We start from the raw sequence: 11,239 nt of genomic DNA, 5'->3' as shown, positions 1-11,239 counted from the left end.
ACTGATTTCCAGAGTGGTTGTACAAGCTTGCAATCCCACTAACAATGGAGGAGTGTTCCTCTTTCTTCACATCCTTGCCAGCATCTGTTGTCACCTGAATTTTTGATCTTAGCCATTCTGACAGGTGTGAGGTGGAATCTCAGGGTTGTTTTGATTTGCATTTCCCTGATAATTAAGGATGTGAAGACAAAAGTATAAACTCTTCCATATCCAGTCAAAGGGATCACCGGGTTTGAAAATTAACAGCCAGGATTTTAGACTTAAAGACATAGCTGAGGTTTATCGAGGTGAATAAAGATGGTGCAAAGAAATAAACGGTCAAGGACACCATCATTAGAATCTGTTTTTTACCTGCATCGTGTGTGAGAAGCGGAGGACTGCCAGTATACTCATGACATCCAAGGAGAAGCCACGATTGTGGCAGTGCTCTACTGAATGAGGTAGAAATCTGTAACGGGAATGTTGGTGAGATGAATTCCTATATTGCACATCACTCCCCCTCATTGACATCCCGCTATGCTCCCATTGCAGGTCACCATCTTCTTTATCATTGCTACCGACATAAATGAATATGGCTTTCTAGAGCTGCTAATCTGCACCTTTTTAGTCCCTCCTTTCACACTGATTGGCTCGCTATTGATTTTTTCCGAGGTAAGAGGTTTCACGCTCCTACTATTATCAAATGTATAGCTGCCCAAGAAAGCCTTGAATATTACAAAACCCAAAAATATTACAAAGTCAGTCCCAGGCTATGCAAAGTCTGAAGCTGTGACTTTTTTTTTAATATATATAATGATCTCTCTACAGCATGCAAAGGGCATGGCCATTTTCTTTTTGAGTCAAAGGCCCTGCTCTATTTTATAAAGGCCAAAGGAAACTCCAAACTGGTAGCATTTTACAGCCTTCATTCCAGGGAACCCAACCAGGAGGTGGCCGAGTCACCCCTCTTCTGTTAAGTTTAGGTTGTATTAGGTTTAGGGCATCTGAGAGATACATGGAACAAAAAAGCACTCTGCCTCACATTGGGCAGTGTTCTCCAGACCTACAGGGACAATCAGGGGACACAGGGCAGGAGGGGGGAGGGACAAGAGACATGAAGAATGAGAGCAAGTCAATCATACTGATCTAGCTCTGAAAACTCTTGAATAGAGTGGCAATATAAGCATAAGCAAGAGGAGGCTCCAAGGGAGGGGGAAAGAGCCCAAGGGCTCTAGGAAAGTCAGGTGGCAATCTTCAGCTCCTGGAACCAATGGTCACAGTGTCCTCTTTTCCCACAAACATTCTTACTGTTATGACCAAGAATGTTCTCTCAGGATTGTTTATGTAAGCTAGAAAATATCCATAAGGCCATGGCTGAGGCCATGGCTCCCAGCAGCACTCAGCAGCCAGTTAGATGTGTAGATCTGGAGTTTAGCCTATGGGAGACTGAGAACACAGCAGACTACCTGAGATTCATCAGTTTATGAGTGTTGGCAAAACAATATAACCGAGTAGTACAACCTACACAGGAAATAGAAGTTGAAATAAAAAAGGGAGCCAGAAACTTGACTTTGAACCCCGAAATTCAGAGGTTTGGAGAGAGGAAGAGTCAGTAAAACAGAGAGAAATGTCTGACTTTTGAGTGTCTGATTCCCGCTCAGAAGCTCTGCCTCCGCAGTCCTGTCAGATTCCAAGGGTGAAAACGGTGACCCCGTAGGAGGACCAGCAGTCTCAATTAATCTGGCCCTCCAAGATCTCTCTAACACTGGACCACCAAACAGGCAGCATACACCAGCAGATATGAGGCTCCCAACACACATTCAGTAGAGGACTGCCAGGTCTGGGTTCATTCAGAGGCGATGCACCTAACACTCAAGAGACTGGAGGCCTCAGGGAGTTTAGAAGTCAGATGGGGTGGGGGTGGGGACATCTACGTGGAGACAGGGGAGTGGGGATGAAGTATGGGATGTGGGACAGTCGGAGGATGGATGGGGTAAGGGAATAAAATATGGAGTGTAAATAAATAAATAAATTTTAAAAAGTGATTAAACTATCAAATGCTACTGGATAGTCCAGAAAGACAACTGGGAAAAGACCAGTCTGTCTAAGGACATGAAGGTCACTGGTGATACTGACAGTGTCTGTTGTGATGAAGGCATCAGCTTTACAAAGTGAGCCTAGCAGAGAATGGGAGGTGAGCAAGCACTGGGCATGCCTGTGGGCGAGTATGCCATGTTATTTTATGTCGAGAAGAGCAGGAGAATCAGGAGGGTGGGAGATATCATAAACCCATTGTTTTCCCCAAGAAGTGTCATACTACGCTGATGTGAGATAAAATTCCTCATGAAAATAAAGGAAGGTATTATCCAAGGAGCAAATTCTGAGAAGCTGAATGAAAACATAAGCATGCATTGTACAAGTGGAGAGGTTACCGTCTGTCAAACAGGACCATCTATCCACTGAAGAATAGAGCAGAGTGTGTGGGGATAGAAAATAGGCCATATCTCTTTTGGAAAATGAGATGCCTTTCTTTTGAATGCTTATTTGTATGTTTTGGGGGTGGGGAAGAGGGTAAGAATTGCAGTCATTGTGTGTGATATGTCCAAGGCAGAATTAGCATTTTGAGAACAGAGGAAATATATGAAAAATTATCATTGGGAGTGAACCACTAGTATTTTCAGTGGGAACAGAACACTTTTCAAGTGGAATAAGCAAAACAGAGAGGTAAAACTATCCAAAGGGTCCTTTGATAAAGTAAAATTGGCCCATACCCATGGTGAAACGAGATCTAATGGGACAATATATTTAAGCGTATACAAGTGACACTCCATATAAAGACTTATGTCCGGCTTGGGGAATGGTCATGGTTACTTCCAAAGGTGGATGTCAGGAGGAGAATAGAGTGATATGCGCCCAGAGTCCCTAGAGGAGGAGAACAGAGAGAAAGAGTGTGAGTAAGAACAAAATGTCATGGAGCACAGCTAAGGGAGAGGGTTTGCTTCAGAAAGACTTGCCCGTGTCTTCAGTGGCACCTGCCAGCACGGCCCTCAACCCTGCTCACTCTCAGTGCTGCACAGAGCAGCAAACTGCACCCTGGCCTGTGGACAAGCTCAAGTTCATGGAGACACTGGGGAACAGGGGAAACATACTCACAGTCAGAAGCAGTCTTAACCCGATACCCAGGCCATGTGGGGACTCTGCAAAGAGGACAAGTCACGAACAGAGGACCGTGCACCTGAGCATGGCTTCTTGTTTTGCAGGTTTCCTATGACTCTGTGGATTACTTAGAAGCATCAGAATCTCAACTTGTATTTCTGGCATTGCTGATAGTAAGATGGCATTTCCTCTTTTAACGTTTGTGTGTTAGGAGACACGTTTATACAATCGGAGTTCCCTGAGGTTTCAACAAATTAAAAAAAATAGGTGGACATTTTAGGAATAAGAAGTAACACACATGTGTGTGCATGCACACACACACACATATACACAGAGAGAACTTTAAGTCCATACCAATAATGTGGCAATGATAATTTGATGACAAGCATGAAGCCCAAACTCTAAATATCATTAGTAGTACTCGTATAACTCATTACTACTTTTGCATTTCTTTCTTTCTTTCTTTCTTTCTTTCTTTCTTTCTTTCTTTCTTTCTTTCTTTCTTTCTTTCTTTCCTTTCTTTCTTTCTTTTCTTTCTTTCTTTCTTTCTTTCTTTCTTTCTTTCTTCCTTCCTTCCTTCCTTCCTTCCTTCCTTCTTTCCTTCCCTCCTTTCTCTCTCTCTCTCTCTCTCTCTCTCTCTCTCTCTATCTCTCTCTTTCTTTCTTTCTACTTATTTGGGGTGCCTGTTATGTCATGCACTTGGAAGTCATAGAACAACTCATGGAATTAATTTTCCCTTTCACTATGTGGGGACCTGGGGATTGAACTCAGGTCATCAGGCTTGGCAGCAAGCACCTTTACCAACTGAGCCTTCTCCCTGGTCACTATCACTATGGTTATATTATTCCTGTGTTGAATAACAAAAGAGGTAACTTTAACAGCTTCACAAATGTCAAATAGGTTGTCTTTAGCTTTGTGAGAACGCTATCAGATGCAATTTTGTAGATGGTCAGTCTCATTAAATTAACTCCAATATGAAAACAATTATTTTTATGATGAAGCTAATTTTGTTTCTCTTTCTCTGTCCCTAGCCTTACCTTCATTTTCTTCTTTTCTTTTTCATTCTGCGATGTCTGGAAAGATACCTCAGGAAGAAGTCACTGAGAGTGGACCCTGTGTTCAGGTTGACAGCATTCAAATAGAATTTCATGTTTCATTTAACATTTATTCCTTAGACATTTTAATATGCCTGAATTAATTGGGAGGGGGAGATCATGGTTGTTTTGAAGGGCTTTTATTGTAGGCAAAATTATTATAATTCATTATCTTACAGTCTAGTGAGAAAAGCAACATTAGTGTACATAAGACATCAAATTAGGAGAGAAGGAATTCTACTGGAACACTTGGAGATACAAGAGATAGTATCTTTAAAAGGACAGATAACTACAGATAAGCAACTGGACACATGTTGACAGTCCAAGAAGGAAAAACATGTGAGCAACAAGACAAAGGTTGAGATGTCTGTCCTTTTCCAACAGACTTGTGAAGACAGATGGGGCAAATTTAAAGGCTTATATAGGAAAATAGCAGAAAATAAAAGTGAAGCTGGATATTGAAAGATAATCAATAGGGAAGTATGGGGAAGGGATTGAACATTACTTCATGAGAAACTAATACACAGGTGTGTTTGACACACCATCTTAGTTAATCTTCTATTGCCTTGTAGAGATGCCATTCCTAAAGCAGCTCTTGAAAAGAAAGCACCTAACTGGGTCTTGCTTAATGTTTTCGAGGTTTAGTCCATGATTATCACGATGGGAAGCAGACAGGCGTGGTGTTAGAGCAGTAGCCCAGAGCTTTACAACCTGATGCACAGATGACAGGCAGAGAGATAGAGGGGGAGACTGGGCCTGGCATGGGCTTTTGAAATCTCAAAGACCATCCCTTGTGACACACCTACTCCAACATGGCCACACCTAATCCACGAGAACCACACCTACTTCTTAATCCTTCCAAAGCAGTTCCACTATCTGGTGACCAAACACTCAAATACCTTTGACTATGGAGGCCATTTTTGTTCAAACCACCGCACACACCTTGCTTACCCCACAAGATGAAAACCAAATTCAAATCTAAGTTTGAAGAAAAGAAGAATGACAAGATGACATGTTTTAGTGAAACCAAGCAAGCATAGTGATGACGGTTACCCAAGGGAGAGAAGAAACAATCAGCTGACTCAGTTATAGTTGATGAAAGGTCTTGTTTTATAGCAGTGGGAAGGACTGACTGACAGATTTCTAAGAAGTAACATGCCAAGTAACTGAATACACATAGGGATTCTGCTCAGACACCCTGGACTGGTGAGATAGGTTCCTAAATAATGTGCTTTGGCCCTTCATTCTTAGGAAACTTTGGGAATTATAAAATATAACCCAAATGCATTTCTAGATCTCTTTTCTTGAGGAAAGCTGCCTTGATATTCACTGACAGAGGGTGTATGCTGCTTTGCTAGTTGAAGAGAGAGAATTTCATCACCTAATTAGGAGACATATATCCATGTACAAAGCAAAAGTGAATAGCAGCATCATTTGACCAGTTGATGGAGAGAGATGGGGGTATTTGAATGGTACACGGCAGAGTAGAAGAATGAGTTGTATTTTGATAACTGAAAAGTTGAACATTCCATTTTGCCTTTAGAATTTCTCCGAGAAGCTGTCATGCTTTTCCAAACCCAGAAGAGCCTGGAGAAGAGGATGAAGATGTTCAGATGGAAAGAGTGAGAACAACGGGTGCCATGGCTACCCTACAGACTGATGAGGTAGAGCTCATGAAAGTAACCGATTCTGCCAGAGAAGTGAGAAACGTTCCCACCTTGAGTCTCTTAAAGGCCTGCTGGGTGTGTGTGTTCTTTTGCTTCTATAGTGCATTCCTTGATGTCAGTAGGTATGCAGTGCCCACAAGCTATGATAGCAAAGGCTACACACACGCACACAGTTAATCAATCAATCAATCAATCAATCAATCAATTAATCAATCAATCAATGTGTTAATTTATTTTTAGAGCCACAGTTTTGATAAGTTCAGTTAAACATTAAAAAACTTAAGATTTTAACGAGTCTCCTTTAAAGATTTGTTTGTATTTTGTGCATACATGTGTGTGCCTGTGCCTGAGTGTCTGTATTGTATCATTTTATATAGATGCCTATAAGTGCTAGAAACAAGATGAGGACGTCAAATTCTCCTAGAACAGAACTGACAGGCAGTTCTGAGCCACTTCATGTGGGTGCTAGAAACCAAACCCAGATCCTCTCTGTAAGAACAGAAAGTGCTCTTAACCACTGAGCTATCTCTTCAGCCCTGGCTTTTATGAGTTTTATAATTCAAGTTAAACTAACTGCAAACAATTCAGAAGAGAGTTTCTTTGTGCTGTGTATCTGTGCATGTGCTTGTGTATGTGCGCATGTATGTATGTGTGTCTGTGTGTATATATGTGCCTGTGTGCATGCGTGTATGTGTGTATGTATGTGTGTGCATGTGTGTATATGTACCTGTGTGTGTGTGTATGTGCCTGTGTGCATGTGTGTGTATGTGTTGACAAATTATTAGTTTATGTGAATGGCCTCATTCCAGCTCTCTGCAGACTGGCAAGCACATATCACACACAGCACTGTAAATCAAATGTCCATAGGGGACTTGGGATGGTTCCCTTGAAAACAGCAGTTTGTAGCAGGAGTGGGTGGGCTTATGGCTCTGTACAAGGAAAGGCCTGGGGGAAGAGGTGTGAGCAGTCTGCAGTCTCTCGGAGAGGGGAGTAAGAAAAATGCTGCACTGGTTTTCATCTGTCTTCACAGAAACCAGTCATCATTGCAAGCTGTCTGCGGAAGGAATATACAGGCAGAAGGAAAAGGTGCTTTTCCAAAACGAAGAAAAAGATTGCCACAAGGAACATCTCCTTCTGTGTTAAAAAAGGTTGGCAACCACAGTTCAGCAGAGTTGCTGTGGGCTCTGAAGACTGGGTCTTTCTAAGAGGCATGCATGTCTGGGACAGGGATCATCTTTTGGTGAGCGTCGAGGCAGCTGGCTCACCATGGGGTTCAGCCCCTGCCTTCCAGCTGATAAACCTTGGTTTTGATAGAACAGTTTTTCTTTGCAAAGGAAGAGAGAGTTATGGCCTGTATCTTAAATCCTACTGAAAGGGGTAAAAAGGATAGCACTGATTTTATTTAAGTATTAAATATTTCAAATATTTATTTACTTTTTGATGTTGAGGATAAAACCCAGGTCCTTCTGCATGCTAGGCAAACATTCTACCAATGAGTTACATTCTAAGTCCTGGCATAGGGTGAAAGTAAATGGACTGATCGGGTTACAGCGGTGCATCTCTTATTCTCAACAAATAGTTCATGGTGGCAAGGCATAGCAATTCATGCCTATAATGTCAAAACTTGGCAGGCTAAGCAAGAATATTGTAGTAAGTTCAAGGCCAGCCTGGGCTCCATCCATGCATTCCAGTGCATTCTGGACTACACAATAAGAACCTACCTGGAGTTACAATAACAGTGTTTGGTATGGAGGTTTCTGGTTAACTGGAACAAGTGCTCTTCAGAATTCCTGCTCAGTCTCTTAACAACTTCCCTTAAGCAAGTTATCTGCATTTTTTAAGACTCAGATCTCTCCTCTATATGACAAAGCTAGTAGTAACATCAAGTGTGTGTGTATGTGTGTGTGTGTGTGTGTGTGTGTGTGTGTGTGAGAGAGAGAGAGAGAGAGAGAGAGAGAGAGAGAGAGATTGAAACAATGTATATAGTACATCTTGTGTACTCTCCACAGGGAAAGCAAATTATATTTGGTTTTATTTTTTAAAGTTATTTACCTGTTCTTGAGTATGCTTGTTTCTTTCAGGTGAAGTCCTAGGGCTCTTAGGACACAATGGAGCTGGCAAAAGTACAACAATTAGCATGATAACAGGAGACACAATACCAACCGCAGGTCAGGTCAGTAATATACGTAGGACGGGTTCCATAATATTAAATATATCCAACACTTTTCAGTGATTCCTCATGACAACCTAAACATACATTGTTAGTCCTTAATTGATTCTAGTGATATGCACTGAAGTTGACTGACTACATTTCTTTCTACTTCATTCAAAAATATTTTTTTGAGAAGGGTTAAGGTTGTCAATATAGTCCTTGAGTGAGTAGAGATAGAGATATTAATGAAAATATTATATACATGATATACACACACACACATATATATATACACACACACACACACACACACATCCATGCATACTTTCAGGGAAGAGAGCACTGATAAGTCTCCTAAGAGCTTGGTAAACTGAGTTGTCTCATCCAGCATTATACTAAAGATCACTGTTAAAATCCCAACAAGTCTTGCTAATGTGGTTAGAGTCATGAAGCTCCGTATTTAATCACTGTCCTCTGAATCCATGCTATAATTAAATACTACATGCCTTGTGTGTGGTGAGAAACCATGGGTGTCTTTGCAAAGAAGACAGCCAGACAAAATTTCTTGTCATAATTGAGACAAATCTTGGCCTGATGATGAGATGATGTCTTCAGGGATGGAAGAGATGCTGGCAGCTTCAGGCACTGCTGGAGATGCACTGAAGTTCTCAGTGTAACACACTTCCGCTGTGCAGGACACCTAGACTTTACCAAGATGACATACATTAGAGACAAAACAATTGTCCAGAGTGCAGGATAAAAATTATAAAATATATATGAATTGCACCCTTGTAGACCAAATCAGATAAAATGATGATCAGAATCCAAAGAGTTATGACTTCAGAGGAAAATGCTCTTGGTGTATGATCTGAGGTTAAGATCAGAGGGAAGGTTGATGAGAGATTGCTGTAGATGCTACTGATGGCTAAAGAGACTTCATAAATTGCCTTCTGTTTCCATTCTTACCTGATGCAGCTACTGGAATGCAAACAAAAGCCTGCCATTCTCCTGATTACAAACTCCTACCATAGGAGGTCCAAACTCTACCATGGCTGCAGAGTTAGCATAAACGAGGGCTCTGCCAACTGCTGTTCTCTGTCTCTGTGCCTCTGGACTCAGCCTCTGGTCTCCTCACTGTAGGGTGTGTGGGCTTGACATTCCCCGACCCCCCATGGATAGAGCAATCTCCAGGTGCCTGGCTATCTCCTTAAAGTCACTCCTCAAAGGGCCTTTTAGTGCCTGTACGGTTTGCTTTATTAACTTATGTATTAGATGCATGTATTTTCACAAAAGCATTGAGCAGAGAGCTGTAATAAGTTTATTTATGTTTCAACGTATTTATTTTCCATTTTCTTTCTGTTGAAAGTTTGGTAAGGCAAAGCTAACTGCTTTTGTACCACAGAGAGATAATCACAAAGAATCAAGGTCAAGGGCTTTTCTAAAAGTTGATCCTGGTGTCAGGTCCCAAGCTTATCTTCTGTGACTCTTGTGCAAATTTCTTTCTTTTTTTGTGCAAATTTCTTAGCCCATGAATGCATTAGGTTCATATCTCTGTTTGTTTGAAAATAATGTAATTTAAGTTATATTAAATGCTTAGGTTTCAGTATATAGCATCACAGAGTAAACTTTAGCTGTTATAAATGGTACAGTACTGATCTCATCAAAATAATAGATATTACCATTTTCCCGGTCCTCGTGTAGTAGTGTAGTAGATATATTGCTAAGGGAAATTTTCTTTGTTAGTCAGTTCAGGGCCAGTCATCTTTTGAACCAATGGTGTTGCTGATTGAATAAATGTGTGTATAGTAGGCTATTTAATAGCATCTCTGGCTTTTACCCACTAGATGCCAGTAGTACCCTTTCCACCACGGGCATGAATACCAGTTTGACAAGCAAATATTAGCATCTTCGAATAGTGTGAGATATACCCTGAGGGGAGAATTGCCCTTCCCTGCTGAGAAACAGGACACTTAACAAGTATCCATTGTTCTGAGTGTCTGGGTCAATGAGAGAACTCATGTAATAAGCCACCAACTAAGCCATCTGAACTTGAACTGTGGTGGTGGATTTAGTCCTGAAGTTTAAACTATGTTACGGCATCATAATGTGGAATGCTTGGCATTTTAAATTACTGAGAGATTCATCATTTCTCCAGAGATAAACAGTTATTTAGCTCTTTAAGCACTTAATGGTTTTTGTGTGAACTTCATACATGAGCACTGCATGTACTTCATTCCTGTCCCTTCTCCTACCCCTCCAACTTCTTCATGTTCCACCCCCACCTCCCAAACCCATGATCTCATCTTTAATCATCATTGATGTGTGTATATACACATGCACATACATAAATACACACACACACACACACACATATATGTATCTTTCTCTATGAACACACACATAGAGAGTGCATATTATAGTATACACATAAGCTACTGAGTCTGTTTAGCATTGTTCATATAAACACGTGTCCAGATCACTTAGGGTTAGACAACCTGTGTAGTAGCTCATCCTTGGAAGAAACTGATTCTTCCTCCGTCAACAGCCATTGCCAAGCTGTAGCTCTTCATATGGAGTCTGAGACCATGTGGATTCCCCCCCACCCCTATTTGGCTTGGCATGTCAACTGATGTTGTCATTATGACATGGTCTTGTTCAAGCAATCGTAATTTTACTAATACTCTTACTACTCGTGTGCCTGAAGAGAACATCATTAAGTGTCACTTACATGTGCATGCGCATGCAGTTTTGGATAGAATCTGAGAAATATATTGTCTGTGTAGGTGTTTTTGAAAGGGAGCGGTGGGGGTGCTGCTCTCGGGTTCTTGGGGTACTGCCCTCAGGAGAACGTGCTGTGGCCCAACCTGACAGTGAAGGAACATCTGGAGTTGTATGCTGCTGTGAAGGGGCTGAAGAAAAAGGATGCTGTGGTCACCATCTCACGGTATGTGGAGAAGCCACACTTATTCCCTGCTCAGGACAGTGGTATCTTATTAATCTGCTCACACAGAATTAAAGAAGAGAGCTTCTAACTCCCTTGCTTGTGGGACACTTGGTCATCTGGAATGGGTTCACTGCTGTTCTCTCTTACTTTAAGTCTGGAGAGAAAGGTTTACTGATCTTCCCTTCCCTTCCCTTCCCTTCCCTTCCCTTCCCTTCCCTTCCCTTCCCTTCCCTTCCCTTCCTTTCTG

At 41.5% G+C, this 11,239-nt stretch overlaps 1 protein-coding gene across 5 annotated transcripts in view; it reads left to right on the top strand.

The window, feature by feature from the left end:
- LOC110304955 (ATP-binding cassette sub-family A member 9) overlaps positions 1–11,239 on the top strand; it is a 70,432-nt gene that overhangs the window by 49,026 nt on the left and 10,167 nt on the right. For 4 of the 5 annotated variants that reach the window (XM_021176662.2, XM_029484018.1, XM_029484017.1 and 1 more), the window contains 7 exons: positions 532–651; positions 3,240–3,308; positions 4,167–4,258; positions 5,773–5,893; positions 6,927–7,044; positions 7,978–8,069; positions 10,832–10,992. In XM_021176662.2, coding sequence (XP_021032321.1) covers positions 532–651; positions 3,240–3,308; positions 4,167–4,258; positions 5,773–5,893; positions 6,927–7,044; positions 7,978–8,069; positions 10,832–10,992 — 773 coding nt within the window. The remainder of the gene's footprint in view (positions 1–531; positions 652–3,239; positions 3,309–4,166; positions 4,259–5,772; positions 5,894–6,926; positions 7,045–7,977; positions 8,070–10,831; positions 10,993–11,239) is intronic. The other variant, XM_029484019.1, reaches the window with a different exon arrangement.

This window comes from Mus caroli, chromosome 11, assembly GCF_900094665.2.
Source record: "Mus caroli chromosome 11, CAROLI_EIJ_v1.1, whole genome shotgun sequence".
Lineage (NCBI taxonomy): Eukaryota > Metazoa > Chordata > Mammalia > Rodentia > Muridae > Mus > Mus caroli.
The sequence above is the reverse complement of the archived record's forward strand: the minus strand, read 5'-3'. Positions and strand labels throughout refer to the sequence as shown.